Source organism: Pinus tabuliformis, chromosome 1_2 (assembly GCF_031772625.1).
Source record: "Pinus tabuliformis cultivar Carrire ecotype Pingquan chromosome 1_2, CPIR1, whole genome shotgun sequence".
Lineage (NCBI taxonomy): Eukaryota > Viridiplantae > Streptophyta > Pinopsida > Pinales > Pinaceae > Pinus > Pinus tabuliformis.
Window position 1 is genome coordinate 794,636,276 of NC_142298.1, and position 18,088 is coordinate 794,654,363.

At 38.9% G+C, this 18,088-nt stretch overlaps 2 protein-coding genes across 11 annotated transcripts; both read right to left on the minus strand.

Annotated features, from left to right (window-relative positions):
* Positions 1-215: 215 nt before the first annotated feature.
* Positions 216-2,553, minus strand: LOC149208292 (uncharacterized). Of its 4 annotated transcripts, none has more exons than XM_089395994.1 (5): positions 2,411-2,553; positions 2,006-2,325; positions 1,885-1,911; positions 1,370-1,692; positions 216-348 (listed from the first exon to the last, which is right to left on the minus strand). In XM_089395994.1, exons 2-5 carry the CDS (start codon positions 2,087-2,089, stop codon positions 282-284), a joined length of 501 nt encoding a protein of 166 aa, XP_089252120.1. In that variant the 5' UTR covers positions 2,090-2,325; positions 2,411-2,553; the 3' UTR covers positions 216-281. The 4 variants fall into 4 exon arrangements, with proteins under 4 accessions (XP_089252120.1, XP_089252118.1, XP_089252121.1 ...); XM_089395992.1 differs by having other exon boundaries at positions 1,810-1,911; XM_089395995.1 differs by lacking the exon at positions 1,885-1,911.
* Positions 2,554-2,888: 335 nt separating this feature from the next.
* On the minus strand, positions 2,889-9,243 carry LOC149208293 (uncharacterized). Of its 7 annotated transcripts, XM_089395985.1 has the most exons (11): positions 8,703-9,242; positions 8,048-8,526; positions 7,763-7,918; positions 6,975-7,653; positions 6,664-6,888; positions 5,636-6,505; positions 5,013-5,518; positions 4,537-4,926; positions 3,920-4,419; positions 3,581-3,833; positions 2,889-3,489 (listed from the first exon to the last, which is right to left on the minus strand). In XM_089395985.1, the coding sequence occupies exons 2-4, from the start codon at positions 8,459-8,461 to the stop codon at positions 7,516-7,518; spliced, it is 708 nt and encodes a 235-aa protein (XP_089252111.1). In that variant the 5' UTR covers positions 8,462-8,526; positions 8,703-9,242; the 3' UTR covers positions 2,889-3,489; positions 3,581-3,833; positions 3,920-4,419; positions 4,537-4,926; positions 5,013-5,518; positions 5,636-6,505; positions 6,664-6,888; positions 6,975-7,515. The 7 variants fall into 7 exon arrangements, with proteins under 7 accessions (XP_089252111.1, XP_089252116.1, XP_089252113.1 ...); XM_089395990.1 differs by having other exon boundaries at positions 5,636-6,888; positions 8,742-9,243; XM_089395987.1 differs by having other exon boundaries at positions 4,537-4,736; positions 5,636-6,888.
* Between the last annotated feature and the right edge of the window lie 8,845 nt (positions 9,244-18,088).

Genomic DNA, 18,088 nt, shown 5'->3' on the forward strand with positions numbered 1-18,088 from the left:
GAAATCCGTGACTGTCATATGTAGCATTTTGCGCTACTATACAAGAAGTAGATGAGGTTCCGTCTTATTATTCTTCTCCGCTCGTACCTGTGTAACAGGCCTTGACAGAAGAGAAACCACTTTCACCTTCAGGAGATGGCCCATCTTCATCTTCACTTTCAAGGAAGAACTCCAAACCGTAGCAGTGGTCGCACATTTCCTCTAAGAGGGATCCATTTTCATTACTAAGACCTTCGGTGATTGCCTTGGCCATTATGTCGCAATTTTTCATTAACTGCGATTCAATTTTTCACTAATTGCGATTCAGCTTGGTCCAGCCTGTCCTTGTTGACGGCAGCTACATCAAACCTGCCAATAGTAAAAACTAGCATTAGGAATATTTTTTTTTAAGTCCTGTTTGTAATCAGAGTTTTCGAAATTTATTTACGCCGGGCTCTACCTTCAACACAAATCAACGAACCGGCTTCTTTGTTCTAAAGATTTATTTGATTGTATAGAAGGCCCGGTTCTACACATAGTCATAACTCACAACCTTTTATCTAAAGGGAATCATTTGGCACACCACCCATGGCATATAATTTGTTTGTAAACACATAAAAAAGGCTATGGTTTTATGGGTTGCTCTGGTTATAGCTACACAAAAAAACATGAACTCTCTGAATATCTATGGTGACGACTCAAAGGTATTGATAGACGGTATCATGGGGACTCACAGGTTGCTTTTCACATACACCATCACGTATATAAGTATATATATAGGGAAGGTAAGACAACGGCTGATAGCCTCTCCAAGGCCGGCCTGAGCTGCGATTCTGGTAAAATACAATATAGGTATTTGGTTGGAAACAGGATCCTGGAGGAAGGTTGGCTCTGCCTGCCCTGAACGTCTCGTCTCCCCTCTATATTGCTACATTTTTTCTGATGGTTTCTATCTTTTAGTATTTAAAATAAGCTGCAATTCTGTTTCCATAGTACTCAGATTATGCTTGACTTTGTGCTAATTTCGGACAATATCTCAGTTTTTTGGTTAGATAGTTTGGTTTATTAGTTTTTTGTTAGATAGTTTGGTTTATTTATTGATATTATTCTGGAACTTTCTTATCCAGCACATTGTTTGACTGGATGGATGAAGCTTTGTGCTAATTTCAGATAACATCTTAGTTTTTTGGTTAGATAGTCTGGTTTATTTATTGATATTACTCTGGAACTTTCTTATCCAGCACATTATTTGACTGGATGGATGAAGCTATGAACCACTTGTACTGTTTTTATTTTATAATAGAAGCAGCGTTTTTTTTTTTCTGAAAAATATAATTGGTTTCTAAACACCACTATTGTTATTGTTAACATTAAAGTATCCACTACTCACAAGGCAAATTTGGATTGATCAATTTGAGTACAGCACTTGATGGAGGATGCAACTATAATTGCTGTTGCTACACACTTCATCTTTCTCCACAACCCAGGCTTCTGATTTAACTGCCGAGTATATTTGGCCAATCTAAACAGCTTGTCTAAAACAAACAGGCACTCAATTCGGTTGGCAGAAACAGTTTGAAATCTCTCCAGAACATCCGCCACCGCAAGAAGACCTGCAACAGCCCAGTTTGCCTCTTTTATACTCTTCAGCAAACTGTGAATGACACTTGTCCGCTTATCTTTTTCTTCAGGATGACCAGAGATGACATCTTTCTGAAAACCATAATAGATGAATTTATATTAAATATTTCACATAGAAGTTGGACATGATCCAGCAATGAATTTCATGTTAGGACAAAAAATTAATCAATTGAGAGGTTTAATACCGACAACCCAATCGTCCACAGCTCCGTCTGACAGGAAATTATTTAGCCTACGGAAGCTTCTGGAAGTGGGCCAACTGACCTTTGGCTGGGACCACTTTTTACCCTCCTATTAGGAAATGAGAAATGAAAAGTCGTTTTGTTAATAGAAGATAATATGATTCAGAAATCCAAGGAGGGATACCAAATAAAAACCAATCTACCTTGTTGAATTTGAAAAGCTGATAAAGTTCCACTCCCCAAAGCTCAGATATGTATCGTGTCCAGCTATCAAAATAGACATCCATATTTTCTTGCTCAACTGCTGCAGCGGATGTTGTTTGCGTGTTCTTTATAAGGCTGGCAGAGACCCCCTGGGTCCTGATCACGTATTGCTTTTTCTCCTCCTAAATCCTTCATCATTACCTTTATGCATCGCTGTACTCTATCTTTCCTAATTGGTCGGAAAATCGACCGGAAAATCTCTCCTCTGAAAGCTGCAACCATTTCGCACCCCTCGTCCATGAAGGCAAAGGATCCGTACCTGTAGTCTTCAGGCTTAGGTTGAACAGAATGTAATTTCCAATTGATAATAATAATCTTTGTAAAAAAAATTAGTGAAGTAAAACCTGCTCATAATAGTACGGCCAATCTGAATAATGTGAATGCGGTCCCTGAACTGCTCCATTGCATTCCGTATGGAACATATAACCTCCTTATCATTCCCGCTATACCAGCATAGCAATTTTCCTTGAAACAATAGTTTTTTCACCTACTTGTAAAGAAAGAACAAAATAAAAATTATATTTGAAAATCAATTACCTGTCATCTATTCATTATTATTTTCCCTTTATTATCATTGTTAAAATATATAATAATGGAAAAACAAGTAAAATTATTTACCTGAACTGACACACTTTCTACTAAGTGGTTGAAAAGAAACTCTGAAGTCGACATCTTCCTTAGTTGTTCCCATTCTTCTTTTCTGGATTCTTCAATTTTTTCAGACATGGTAGGAAAAGCTTTTACTCCTCATCTCACTTGATATGATGCACTTTGTAGATGGTTAAAAAGAACCCTAAACGACTATCCCTTATCTAGAAGGGATATAGAATGTCTATAAAAGCTGATTCTCCCGTTTGGTTCTACAATCCAATTTATAGTTGGATACCATTATTCAGATACATCACTTTCTCCCCATCCACACTGGTTCTCAAAAAAGAACTCAACTACTCTTGTTATTACCATCCATGAATTTTAGAGAACAAACCAAGGAACTTCTCTTGAAAACTGCTCATATACATCAAATACATCACATTCTTCGCTTGGTTTCACAAGAGGAATGGATATAATTTCAAGATCAAGTTTCTCTTTCTCGTCAAGGTACATTGCCTTCAAAAATGGAAGGCGAATGTCATAGGAGGAGTTGGGAGGCCTCATTTCTAAAAGAATAGTTTTTCCTTTCAATTTGTCAACTCCACAAGTAATTTTCCGTTCGGAGATTTCGGTTAGATTTGCAATTTGAAAAAGATAGTTCCTGCAAACCATTTACTAGGTCACCCAATTCAGGGAGATTTTTCAATTTTGAAAAGTTGACCAATCTTAGTATTCTCAAATGTCCAAGTTGTTGAAGATCCTTGGAAAAGATTTGAAATACATGAAAATGTGAACTTCCATCAAATTCCATGTGTCTCAAACTGGAAGGCATCTGCAAGTTATGTGTTTAATACGTTACAATCATATGAAACCATTAAAAGTAGTAAAACATTGAAAAATGAATAGGAAATAGAATCACTTGCCTTAGATAGCTTTAAGTCATTGGGTTCCTAACTGAGGTACCTCAATTGCTTTAACTTTGACACACCATGAAACGGAAGCTGGGGAACTTTCGCTTCAAAAAATACCAACTTCAGTGCACTTGCCCTCCACCTTTGGAAATTGCCCAAGTTCAAGAACTCGCAATGATTTATGCATTAAGTCGAGCGTTTCTGCAGATATTTCCAATGCATCCTTATTATCACTTAACTAGAGGGCTTTTATCCGATGAGCATTCTGCATGTCATTATAGAGTATAGTTAAATTAAAATAAAAACAAACACTATATAAACAAGCATGTATATCGTTCATAGATTTGTTACCTTCACTTGGAGGAACTCCTTAAGTTTGCTTGCACTGGTGAATGTTTTTCTCACTTTCTTTCCTTTTGACTCTTTCTTTGAAATTTGGCAAGCGAGTGTTAAGATGACATCGTGTACACATCAAACGCCATTTGTTGTTCTAGTGACAAGTGCTCTGCTTTCTAACATTTCCAGTTTATCTTTTCCCACAATATCTTCCACACTGTCCCAAGCCCATCCTTTGAAAAATGAACAGAGGTCTAAAAATGGATCTTTACAATCAGGGGAGAGCATCGTAGGCAAAGGCGTAGCGCATCTCCTCAAAGGCCTCACTCGGCCATTTATCTTTTCTGAAGCACCAGTGTAGAATAAGCTTCCTGCTCTTTTTTGCGCGACCTATAAATGGTGCTGTTAATGTTAACATGAGGGGAATTCCGCCACGTGTGTATGATGTCATTGGAAAAGATTTGAAATACATGAAAATGTGAACCAAATTCCATGTGTCTCACACTGGAAGGCATCTGCAAGTTATGTGCTTGATACGTTACAATCATATGAAACAATTAAAAGTAGTAAAACATTTACTTACGTAGAATCAATTTTCTTAAGAAAAGTGAATGGGAAATAGAATCACTTGCCTTAGATAGCTTGAAGTCATTGGGTTCATAACTGAGGTACCTCAATTGCTTTAACTTTGACACATCATAAAACGGAAGCTGGGGAACTTTCGCTTCAAAAAATACCAACTCCTTAAATGTTTCACTGCACTTGCCCTCCACCTTGGCCAATTTCCCAAGTTGAAGATCTCTCAATGATTTATGCATCAAGTTGAGCGTTTCTGCAGATATTTCCAATGCATCCTTATTATCACTTAACCATATGCCTATTATCTGATGAGCATTCACCTTGGCCAATTTCCCAAGTTGGAGATCTCTCAATGATTTATGCATCAAGTTGAGCGTTTCTGCAGATATTTCCAATGCATCCTTATTATCACTTAACCAGATGCCTATTATCTGATGAGCATTCTGCATGCCATTATAGAGTATAGTTAAATTAAAATAAAAACAAACACTGTATAAACAAACATGTATATCGTTCATAGATTTGTTACCTCCTCTGGGAGGAACTCCTGAAATTTGTTTGCATTGGTGTCTTTCTCACTTTCTTTCCTTTTGACTCTTTCTTTGACATTTGGCGAGCGAGTGTTAAGATGACATCGTGTACACTTGAAACACCATTTGTGGTTCTAGTGACAAGTGCTCTGCTTTCTAACATTTCCAGTTTATCTTTTCCCACAATATCTTCCACACTATCCCAAGCCTATCATTTGAAAAATGAACAGAGGTTTAAAAATGGATCTTTACAATCAGGGAAAGAGCATCGTAGGCAAAGGCGTAGCGCATCTCCTCAAAGGCCTCGCTCAGCGATTTATCTTTCTGAAGCACCAGTGTAGAATAAGCTTCCTTCTTATTTTTTGTGCGACCTATGAATGGTGTTGTTAATGTTAACATGAGGGGAATTCCGCCACATGTCTGTATGATGTCATTGAAAAAGATTTGAATTACATGAAAATGTGAACTTCCATCAAATTCCATGTGTCCCAAACTAGAAGGCAATCTGCAAGTTATGTGCTTGATACGTTACAATCATATGAAACCATTAAAAGTAGGAAGATATTTACTTACGTAGAATCAATTTTCTCAGGAAAAATGAATGGGAAATAGAATCACTTGCCTTAGATAGCTTGAAGGCATTGGGTTCATAATTGAGGTACCTCAATTGCTTTAACTTTGACACATCATGAAACTGAAGCTGGGGAAATTTCGCTTCAAAAAATACCAACTCCTTAAATGTTTCACTGCACTTGCCCTCCACCTTTGCCAATTTCCCAAGTTGAAGAACTCTCAATGAATTATGCATTAAGTCGAGCGTTTTTGCAAATATTTCCAATGCATCCTTATTATGAGCATTTTATCTAATGAGCATTCTAATGAGCAGATGCTTTTTATCTAATGAGCATTCTGCATGCCATTATAGAGTATAGTTAAATTAAAATAAAAACAAACACTGTATAAACAAACATGTATATCGTTCATATATTTGTTACCTCCTCTTGGAGGAACTACTTAAGTTTGTTTGCATTGGTGAATGTCTTTCTCACTTTCTTTCCTTTTGACTCTTTCTTTGACAATTGGCGAGCGAGTGTTAAGATGACATCGTGTACACTTGAAACGCCATTTGTGGTTCCAGTAACAAGTGCTGTGCTTTCTAACATTTCTAGTTTATCTTTTTCCACACTATCCCAAGCCTATCCTTTGAAAAATGAACAGAGGTCTAAAAATGGATCTTTACAATCAGGAGAAGAGCATCGTAGGCAAAGGCATAGCGCATCTCCTCAAAGGCCTCACTCAGCCATTTATCTTTCTGAAGCACCAGTGTAGAATAAGCTTCCTCCTTATTTTTTGCGCGACGTATGAATGGTGCTGTTAATGTTAACATGAAGGGAATTCCGCCACATGTCTGTACGATGTCATTGGAAAAGATTTGAATTACATGAAAATGTGAACTTCCATCAAATTCCATGTGTCTCAAACTGGAAGGCATCTGCAAGTTATGTGCCTTGATACGTTACAATCATATGAAACCATTAAAAGTAGTAAAACATTTACTTACGTAGAATCAATTTTCTCAGGAAAAGTGAACGGGAAATAAAATCACTTGCATTAGATAGCTTGAAGTCATTGGGTTCATAACTAAGGTACCTCAATTGCTTTTAACTTTGACACATCATGAAACGAAAGCTAGGGAACTTTCGCTTCAAAAAATACCAACTCCTTAAATGTTTCACTGCACTTGCCCTCCACCTTTGCCAATTTCCCAAGTTGAAGAACTCTCAATGATTTATGCATTAAGTCGAGCGTTTCTGCAGATATTTCCAATGCATCCTTATTATCACTTAACCAGATGTCTTTTATCTGATGAGCATTCTGCATGCCATTATAGAGTATAGTTAAATTAAAATAAAAACAAACACTGTATAAACAAACATGTATATCATTCATAGATTTGTTACCTCCTCTTGGAGGAAGTCCTTAAGTTTGCTTGCACGGTTGAATGTCTTTCTCACTTTCTTTCCTTTTGACTCTTTCTTTGACTTTTGGCGAGCGAGTGTTAAGATGACATCGTGTACCCTAAGATGACATCGTGTACCCTTGAAACGCTATTCGTGTACCCTAAGATGACATCGTGTACCCTAAGATGACATCGTGTACCCTTGAAACGCCATTTGTCGTTATAGTGACAAGTGCTCTTCTTTTTAACATTTCCAGTTTATCCTTTCCCACAATTTCTTCCACACTGTCCCAAGCCCATCCTTTGAAACAGAGGTCTAAAAATGGATCTTTACAATGAGGGGGCAGAGCATCGTAGGCAAAGGCGTAGCGCATCTCCTCAAAGGCCTCACTCGGCCATTTATCCTTCTGAAGCACCAGTGTAAAATAAGCGCCTTCAACTATCAATGTTGTTGCATCTTGGATTACATCCTCCATTCCTCTGGGGCTTTCTTTGAATCTTTTAACAACAGATGCAACATAACTCATTTCTTTTATAAGAGCCTAACACTTTTCTTTGTTGGTGGAAAGATCGTCAAATCTTTCCAAATTATATGCAACCACCAGAAGTCCTGCTGTAACAACGCTTACCTGCTCTATATCCTTTAGGAATGTGGTAACAGGTCCAGATATAACATCTTTCTGAACACCACAAAAAAATAAAAGAAATTTGGGCTTTAATATAATTATACTCGACTTTCAGTTTTAGTAGCAAGTGATGAACCTCTGAATGAGGACTAATTATACACACCAATTTAGAAGCAAAATCTAATGCCGATGACAGTAACTCCTTAAAGTTCTTCAAGTCGGTTCCCCATGACAATATGGCATTTAATTTCTTGAAGCATGGAACATCAGGCCAAGGGAAATTGCTGGGATTCGATGCTTTTTTATTTCGAAGCATTTCCTAAGAAAAAACACGAAATGAATTATATATTTCAAATCCGATATCACAGTAATTATAATACTATCGAGTAATATAATTCACAATCTAATTATAATATAATTCTGATGGATATGAAAGATTGTGATGTACCTCCTCTCTCAGTTTCAAAAGCTCAGATATGTGCTCCATAAGGTTATCGAGATTGACATCCACTTTTTTCCCGTCGATTTCCTCAATATCTTTATGTAATATGGTGTTAATGACATCTGATTTAGTTGCACCTCTGGAAGAGGAAGAGGACGGATCTTCATCACACCAGGGGGCTTCTGAAACGTTAAGATTGACATCGACGTCGTCTCCCTCATATTTCATTGAAACATTAGAAGATCCCGAGGATGAAGCTTCATTGCAATGGGGGGCTCCTAGTACATTGAGATTGACATTCACGTTTTTTCCCTCAGATTTCCGCAGAAGATTCAGAGATTCGGAGACTGGAGCTTTATCGCACTGATGGGTTCCTGAAACATTGAGATTGACATCAACATGTTCTATCTCATATTTCATTGAAACAACATTAGAAGATCCAGGGATTGGAGCTTCAGTGCGCTTGGGAGCTCCTGGAAGAGTTTCTGCACAATCACAATCGCCATCAGCATCAGTATTATAATTTGCAGAACCATGCGCTGATGGCCTCAAATTGTAGCAGCAGAAAGGCCTTCTGTGACATGACTACATTATTCTTAAAAAAAATATTCATAAACATAAACAAAAACATTCAATCTGTTGCACTATCAAAACATTGTACCTATTGTATTATCAATTGCAGAAGGCCAGCTCCGACTACCTGCTGAAGTGGGATCTCGTCCCTATTCATCCGATGAAGCTGAAGAAGAGCAGGAGAAGCGAATGCAACAAGAGCGTTTGGTTGCCATTTCTCCTCTTGAACACACAAAAATGAATGATGGTAGAACCAGACTCTTGCTCTTGGCTTGCTTATGAAAAATGATAAACAGCAAATGGAATGTTTAGGCCAAAGGCATTCTTTTAAGGGACGGATCCCCACCGACCTTAGTCCTCTGTCGTAGGCCGCTCACAGTTAGCCAGCTATTCATTGTGCAGGCCCTCGTCTCCCAGGCAGGGTATGGCTGGATGATGCGCCGGTCTGGGGTTCCAAACCCGGTTCTTCGATTTCGGAGGAATCGATATATTCAGGAGCATGGAAGTATTCAATGCAGGACGGGCAGTAAGCTTCAACACGCAAAGGAAAAGAAAACGCCCTCGGATGTCTATTCCGGTGGTGGATATCAAAGACCTCGATGGCCCTGATCAGCCGTTCAAGGAATAAGGAATCAGGATGGCTTACCAGGTATATATATCCATCGAGGGTTAAACCCTACTCATTCCTAAATTAAATTTAGGGTTAAATTTGACAGGTAACCCTATTCACCAGTAAATTATTTCACTTTTTCAGGAGGGTTTTATTTTTAAACTGCTTTTCACAAAATTTTTAGATTTTTAATATTTGCTTTTATCACTGTTAATATTCTTCATTTAAAAACATAATCAATAAAAATTCTCAATAAACATAGTGATGGTAGATATCGGTGGATTCATAAACCTTGAACATTAGGATAAAAGAAAGTGAATAAATTGTGTTTTTCTCACTCACACATAAAAGTAGTAGAACATTTTCTCTACATCTTTTTTTGGGAGGGATGATTTTACAAGATAAAATAAAATAATTATATTTATGTCTAATTAATGATCATAAAGTAGGTCAAAAGGACTCTTGAGCACAATGATGTCCATAAAATAAGGGAGAACCAAACAGTCTCCTATAAAAAATACAATGAATGAATATAAAAGGTACAATGCAGGAATATAAAAGATACAATGTATGGAATGCTTTCACGAAGAGGATCACATCTATCTCTGCTAACATCCAACATTGATTGAAGAGCATTGAAAAAAATTCCACAAAGTTTGTTGGCCTGATGAAGGGTTAATGGGAGGTGCGGACTGTCCACTAACTCGTTGTCGGGGGTAGTTTGTGCACTCGTTGTTTGGGGGAGTTTGTGCACTGTTGAGCTCTGGAGGACCTAGTCCATCTCCTAGGGACGGATTTGAGACGGTTTAGCTGTTGAGGTCTCGTGTGGCGAGGACGAATTTGAGACGGTTTAGCTGCTCAGGTCTCGTGTGGAGGGGTGAGGTCCCACGGATCCTCACTGGTCTAGATAAGATAAGATAAGATAATTATATTTATGTCCAACTAACGACCACAAAGTAGGTCAAAGGGACTGTTGAGTACAATGATGTCCATAAAATGCGGGAGAACCAAACAGTGTCCTATAAAAAATACAATGCATGAATATAAAAGGTACAATGCAGGAACATAAAAGATACAATGCCCTAACGAAGAGTATCAGACCCATCTCTCCTAACATCCGACACTGATTAAAGAGCACTGGAAAAAATTCCACAAAGTTTGTTGATCTGATGAAGGGTTAGTGGGAGGTACAGATTGTCCACTAACTTGTTGTCTAGGGGAGTTTGTGCACTGCTGAGGTCTAGAGGACCTAGTCTGTCTCCCAGGGACGGATCTGAAACGATTTAGCTTCTGGGGTCTTGTGTGGTGGGGTGAGGTCCCACGGATCCTCATTCGTCTAGAGTCTGGATATGAAACAGTATCAATCATTCTCTTTGTGCCCCTATCTGAAGGTAGTACCCTGAAAAGTGTTGTGTCCCTCTGTGTGGGGTCTGGTCTAATGGGAGGCTGAAGAATATGTGCTCAGAACCTAAGAGCCTCTTGCATATATAGGGCCAAACATCTCTGATCGAGATACCTGAAAAAGTTGGTGAGGGTCTGAGAGTCTCTGAACAAGCAATGGAACCTTCCTCTGATCTCTTAGTATATAGGGCATCCAAAAATGAAGTGCACCTCGGTCTCTACTTCCTGTAAATGACATACCTGACAGATTTTGTTTGGCCTATAAATCTGGTGGTCCGTCTCTACTCGAAGTCTATGAGAACCTACTCTGAACTGGCTTAGAGGAATGCGAAGAGCATGCATCCAGTGGTGGAACGTATATTGGGGTCAAATAATGAGCCCGTCTCTCAACTCCAAGAAGTGCTCAACGTAGAAGGCCATCTTTGGGTGCAACCCTCCCGGAGGATTGACCTAGGTGACCTAGACGAACTGCATGTAGATGTCCTCCCTAATGATCTTGTTCAACTATTGTCTAGTAGGTAGAAGGTGACCAGGAGCATCCAAGGAATATCGGAAAGGAAGGAGACAATCCAACTGAATGCCCACTGACTCTAAGAGATCTGAAACTTATGTAAACCAACATCTAGCCCAGCCCGAGGGAGTATAACGAGCAATATTCTCAGAAGAGCAATATGCCAAGTAAGGGTAATAGTCCCTACTCTTTATCGAGTCTGCAAATCCCCGAACACGATGCAAGAATGAGACCAAACTGAAGACTGTCTCAAGCCGAAAGGGTTGAGCTCCAAACTCTGCAAGGATGATGTGCTGAGGTATTGTTTGTTTGCATCTCATGATGCGATGGAGAAGAAGAGTCTGGACTCTCTCATCTGAAGCCCAATCTGACTCAAGTAAAGACGGTCCCTAAATCTCTGAGCCATATAGAACAGGGGGACGAATCAAGGTGTCCATGAGGCTCATCTTGGACGAGATGTCCTGGAAGTGATGCTGAAAGCACTATCTCTCGAGAAGGGCTAAGGATCCATATCCTTTGTTGATCTGAGGCTGAAGAGTTGGTCGCAAACTGAAGCGGGGACCTGAGAATTTCACCCCCAAGTACGTATATGTGCTGGTGATCTCAACCTCCTCCCCTCTGAATAGGAAGTGAAGGTCTGAAGATTTCTTCACCCCATTGAAGATCATAACCTTAGTTTTACTTAGGTTGACCGTCAACTGTCGAAGATCGCAAAACAAAGCTAAGGCATCCAACTGCCTCTGTAATCCTTTTGGAGATGAGGAGAGGAGGACCATGTCGTCAACAAAGAGTAGAATAAATATCATGACCTGGTGAAGAAGGCAACCATCAGTGTCCTGGATATGCTCGTGTAGAAAAGCTTCCAACTCATCAATATAGATCCCAAACAGGGTAGGGGACAATGGACAACCACGTTTAACCCCAATAGTGCTTTCGGATGAAATCGGACATCCCATGAACCATGCGAAGATGACCAATGACGGATTCATATAGGCGTGTAATAACTATCAATAGGGTCACCGAGATGCCAATATCTCTGAGTCTCTGGAGTAAGGCTTCCCTTGGAACAGAGTCAAAATCTTTCCGAAAATCTACGAAACAACATTAGACTTTTGAAGAGCGATGTCGTGCCTCCTCAATCACGGCGCGAAGGGTGAAGATGTGGTCAATGGTCTGATGAGTTGGTCGAAAACCTACATGTCCCCTAGCTCTAAGTTGTCTCTGCTCAAGGTCACTGGAGAGCTTCCTATGTAGAATAGTAGCATACAACTTCGAGAACGTGTGGTCCACCATGATCGTTCTGTAGTTATTAGGATTTGAGCTCGAGCCTGATTTGTGGATTGGATGGATGATGTGGTGTGACCATGCCGGTGGAAAACCTTCATAGACTACATGGTTGAAGAGATCAGTCAAGTAACTAACCAAAGCATGGAAACCGTGTTTAAAGAACTCTGCTTGGTAGCCTTCCTCATCGGTTGTTTTGTTGTTGTTCATCACCCAAATGGCCTCTCTAATATCTTTGTCTGAGAATAGGTAACGAGAAGGGAGTGGGGAGGTAACACGAACTTGGCCCTGCCTCGAAATATCATAAAGGTTGGAAGTGTGAGAGAACATGGATGTAGGGTCGAGGTCAGATGGAAGAGGGGAGCGTCATGTATGCCATAATTGTTTAGGGGAGTGGGCAAGGAGAGCAGAAAGTTCTTGTTTTCTATGAGAGATAAAGAGTCGTTTCTTGCGATGAAGGAGACGATGGTAAGAAGCTTTGATGTCAGGGTAGAAGGGTTGAGAGTGGGTGAAAGCATATCAAAGTTCTCGATGTAGAGTCTTGCATTCGTCATCGTACCATTTGTTCATGGGGAAAGATCCAAATTTTCGGGAGGTGAAAGTGGGACGAGTGGAGTGAGGGAAGGATTTGAGTGTTGCTTCCCAGATGGCAGATGAAAGACGAGTGTATTTAGTGGAAGCAGAATCAAGCAAGGAGAACTCGGTTTCTGATGGGAGCATCTTGCATAGGGTAGAGGAGAAGATGTCAGGGTGGCCTTCATCAAATTGAAAGGTGGTTTGGGGTGGGCCCCGAGGGGAAGGATGGGGTGGAAGGGGAGGGTCAAACCGGAGAGAGAAGCAAAGAAGTGCATGATCAGCAAGGGGGATGGGGGAGACCAAGAGATGGTGAATAAAAGGGAGCAAGTTCTGGCTAGCGAGGACATAATCAACTACACTTGCACCCCTGCCATATGGTCAACACGGTATCTAGAGTCTGGATATGAAACGGTATCAATCGTTCTCTTTGTACCCCATAAGATAAACAAATAAAATCTAACAGGACTAAAACTATCATTTACTTAAAACTACAAAAACTTTAGAGATCAAAAAAGGAAAACTTATGGCTTTAATAAATATACGGAATAGGTTGTGTGGAATTTTCATTTCAAAATGGCTTTACTAGATATACAAATTGGCTTGCTCGTAGGATTTAGATCTAAGTTGTAATCTCCCCAAACACTGGTATGTAACGATATATTTATTGGTTGGAACTGTCATCTAGGGTTTTAATATTTTCTAGCATTTTCAAAGCTTATGAATCTGTGGTGATGCTAAAATGAAGGATTTTGGAATTTTTATTCATAGTCATGTTTAAAAAGAATAATCTGATGAGAATAGGAACTGAGGACTTATCTGGGTCCCTCTGCCCTTCACATGGCGTCCCTTGCGGGCGACCTTGGCCTCAAGATGCAAATTATGTGTGTCGACGAGTTCAAGGGGAGGCCCAATTTCCATCAAAACTTAAGCGATGACACCATTTCAAGCAGAACACAATGTCCATGAATTTGAAGCAATGTTTCTAGACACGAGAAAGAAAGAAATGGTAGGAAAATGGCAATGTTTATGACAGTCTATAGATGACAGGATATGCAAAGAAATCGTTGGTGCCTCATTGGTTGTTGCCTTTGGCAATGAGGCAAGAATGTCCATTCCTGCTTTTTGGATGCCTATGTTGCCCACAACCCCAGTACAACCCTTTGCAAGGACAGGGGATACATTTTCCTCGTATTTGCAGGTTATTGTAGCTTCGATTACTCTAACCCTTAATTGAAGGTTGTTTGTTGCTGAAACCCTGAGGGTTTTCTGGCGAAAACACTGGAAATGAAAAAAAAAAACGATTTGATTTTCTCTTCGCCCATGTGGGTATTCAGAAGCTGCAGATGCGACGTGGATGTCTTTCTTTTTCCTTAGAAATCCCCTCCACTCTGCAGTACTAAGAGGCCTAGAAACAGATCCAAATAAACTGTTGTTGTCACCACCAGTAGGGGCAGAAACAGGAATAAGAATGATATAGGTAAACTGATTTCCTTAAGCATTAACCTTTACATGGGTACCGAAGCTTGGAACTGATCTTTTCAAATTACTGTTACTCGCATCCAATTGATCTTGCTTTACCTCGACCCTACATCCATGTTCTCTCACATTTCCAAACTTTATTATATTCCCGAGCATGCCCAAATTTATGTTACCTCCTCACTCCCTTCTTGTTACCTATTCTCAGACAGAGATATTAAAGAGGCCATTTGGGTGATGAATAGTAGCAAAGCAGCCGATGAGGAAGGCTACCAAGCAGAGTTCTTTAAGCACAATTTCCATTCTTTGGTTAGCTATTTGGTTGATTTCTTCAATCATGTAGTTCGTGAAGGTTTTCCACTGGCATGGTCACACCACATCATCCATCCAATCCACAAATCAGGGTCCAGCGCAAATCCCAATAACTACAAAATGATCATGTTGGGCGACACGTTCTCAAAGTTGTATGCTATTGTTCTACATAAGAAGCTCTCCAATGACCTTGAGCAGAGACAACTCAGAGGTAGGGGACATGCAAGATTTCGACTGGCTCATCAAATCATTGACCACATCTTCACCCTCTATGTTGTGATTGAGGAGACACGACACTGCGCTTCGAAAGTCCATTGTTGTAATGGCCGTACTAAATTAAGAGCCATTACTGAACTGTGAAACTGTAAAGATTGCTGAAACTGTCTGAAATGGTATTAATAGATTTGACGAAGTACTTACCTGGTCTGCTACGGCTGTTGCGATGAGGACGCTGTAGAACTTCTCCAGCGCTCTCATTACCGAATGACCAAAACCACCCAGCCAAACCGAGTATACCTAGATACTCAATCCAGTATGCTTCTCAACCGATGCATACCGTTCCCCCGTGCCCAGAGACTTCAAAACAAGTAAGGCTCAATAGTTCCGAATTATAAGCAATATGGATAAATTTCCTCTCCTTCTTCCTTCAACAGCACCCGGTTCAGTTTTTCCACTTACAGCAAATACAACCTTCCCCATCCACAGGCAAAGAACACCCCCCCCCCTCTTTGAAATCCTCCTTCCTCCCTTTAAATAGTAGAGGTCCCTCCACCTCTATGCATCTGTTCACCGCCTTTATGAAAGGATAATATTTTTTGTTAGGCGATGATTGCTTTGTCATGATTTTTGCCTTTAATTGAATCAGATCCTCACAACATCGAATGGTGTCACTTTAATTATGATAGTTGGTACTTTAATTTATTAAATAGTATAAGACCATGATGATTTTAAATATTACATATTATTTTATGTTTTATAAAATATCAAGTTTAATCATAAGGTTTATGGGTTTAGTTTTATTAGTATACATTTTGGGTTATATGTAAACATATGAATAAACTCAACTATATTTCTTACTGAGTGTATATTTCTTCTATTTACGAGAATTAGGTATTTAATTAACACCTTTGATAATTAATTCATTTATCTTATATTTAGACATTCTCCATGAATAGTCGATATATATATATATATATATATATATATATATATATATATATATATATATATACTAGTGCAATGTATATGATGCATGCATATGTAGCTATCATATGTATGCCTCACATGCATGCTAATATTGCTATGTTGTTCGTGATTTGAGATGGGTTGTTACATACACCCCTCCTTCAAAAGAACTTCGTCCCGAAGTTAAGGGTTTATAAAGTATATTGATAATTCCTTTAGGGTATGTAAGGATTGTATTATGTGATTGAATTTTCATTTATGATCGTGAGGACACTTTAAAATTTGTGATTTTGAATGTTGATAGATTTCTAATTTTTAATGGTCATGCCTTGCCCAAACTAGGTTCCCAAGCTATTCTAAAATCATCCTATCCTTCCTAATCTCTTCCGCTCCCATCCTATCCGTCCTCTACTGGAGTATGCCATGGCATCAGCTATATTGACCTAACCATGCATAAACTCTAAGGATGGCAGCGTCGACTATATCGACCTGATTTCCCAGTAGGCATCCGGCAATCATCATCACACGTCTAGGGGAGCGTGGCTCGCACAATCCTCCCATGACCCCAGGTTTTAGAGGATAAACGGTGGGCAACACCTCCACCCCTCCCAGTAGAATCAGGGTTAATACCCTATCATGGAATCTCTTTGAGCCTTAATTGTTCTGAAGTTTCTGTCATCACGTGGTCATTTTGGTAACGGATTTTATCTGCAATCATAAACACTTGTCCATGCATTTATAACATGTGCATTAATATTTTCAAAAACACATAGCTTATGTATATTTCATACATGTCATCTAAAGTATAACATACCTTGCCATAATCTATTCATGTCATTAGCTTTCATATTACAATATAATCATTCTTTCGTGTATTGTTTGTGCATAAAACTCATGACTTTAGATTGCTAACTGACACTTGATATTTGATCTTACGAGCACATATCGTTATGTTCCAAACATTCATTGATCTGTATGTGTTTGCTCCAGTAACAACTAACTGGGTTATTGTCTTACTTGGTAACAAAATGCATCATATGGACAGTCATTAGCAAAGACAAATCTCAATTCCTTCTTTTTAACAATACTGTTATTTATTGTGTTCTTTTATATATAAATTGTTTGAAATACCTAGCTCAAAGTATGGTATGCAACACATTTGGGGAACATATTTTGAACTCAACATTTCCTTTAACAATAATACACCGAACATTGCTCTATGTTTAAATGGTAGTACTCTTTCAATACCTTGGCCCTATGGGTTGAATTTATGCTCATGGAACCTTTGCTCAGGTTGTATTCATCACTTATCTTATTGCTAAATTAGGTCTGAATGTTGCGTAGTATCCGTTCCTATTGACTGTTTCACTACCAAGGAGTTGATATTCATGCCAAGTGAACTACTGTTTCCAGATCTTTTGCCAACGCATATTCCAGGGTCCGAACTTAATTTCTATGCATTATACCAGTTATTTATATGCCTCTATATGAATGAGTTAATGGTTGTTTGCAATTCTGAGTTAGTTCCTCATCACATGGTGTTTAATAGCAGTGTATTCCTTGTTGAATAATTGTGAATGGTATATATAACCGCTTGAGCTCAATTGTCTGGTTCTGTTATCATTTAACTGGAAGTATAGTGGAAAAACTGTTCACCTACAGCTAACAGATAACAACCGATGTGCAAAAGGGGATCACTGTAACCTTCACACAAACTCAGAAATTTATCAGAAATTAAGAGAATATACAGGAGGGAATCCTACATCTTTTACTGTGGTATTGTGATAATAATATGGCTAAATTATGTATAACAGCTGGGGTAATTTTGAGTAAGGAAGATATTATATGTGACTCTTTAGAGGTTTATTTGTCCACTGAATATATATATTTTCTGAAGTAAAAACTATTAAGAAAACACCTACAGAAGTTTTCATACAAACTTGAAGAAAGGTCTCATAGAAGAACTTTATACAAACTCAATTATCAAAGAGGAATATCTACGTGGTTGACAGGTACAGAGGAGTGAGTCCCCTAGTAATTATAAAGGAGGATGACTAAACATTTAAAATGAATATCTAGAAGTTTGTAAGAATATAAACATCATTACCAATTGTTTGTT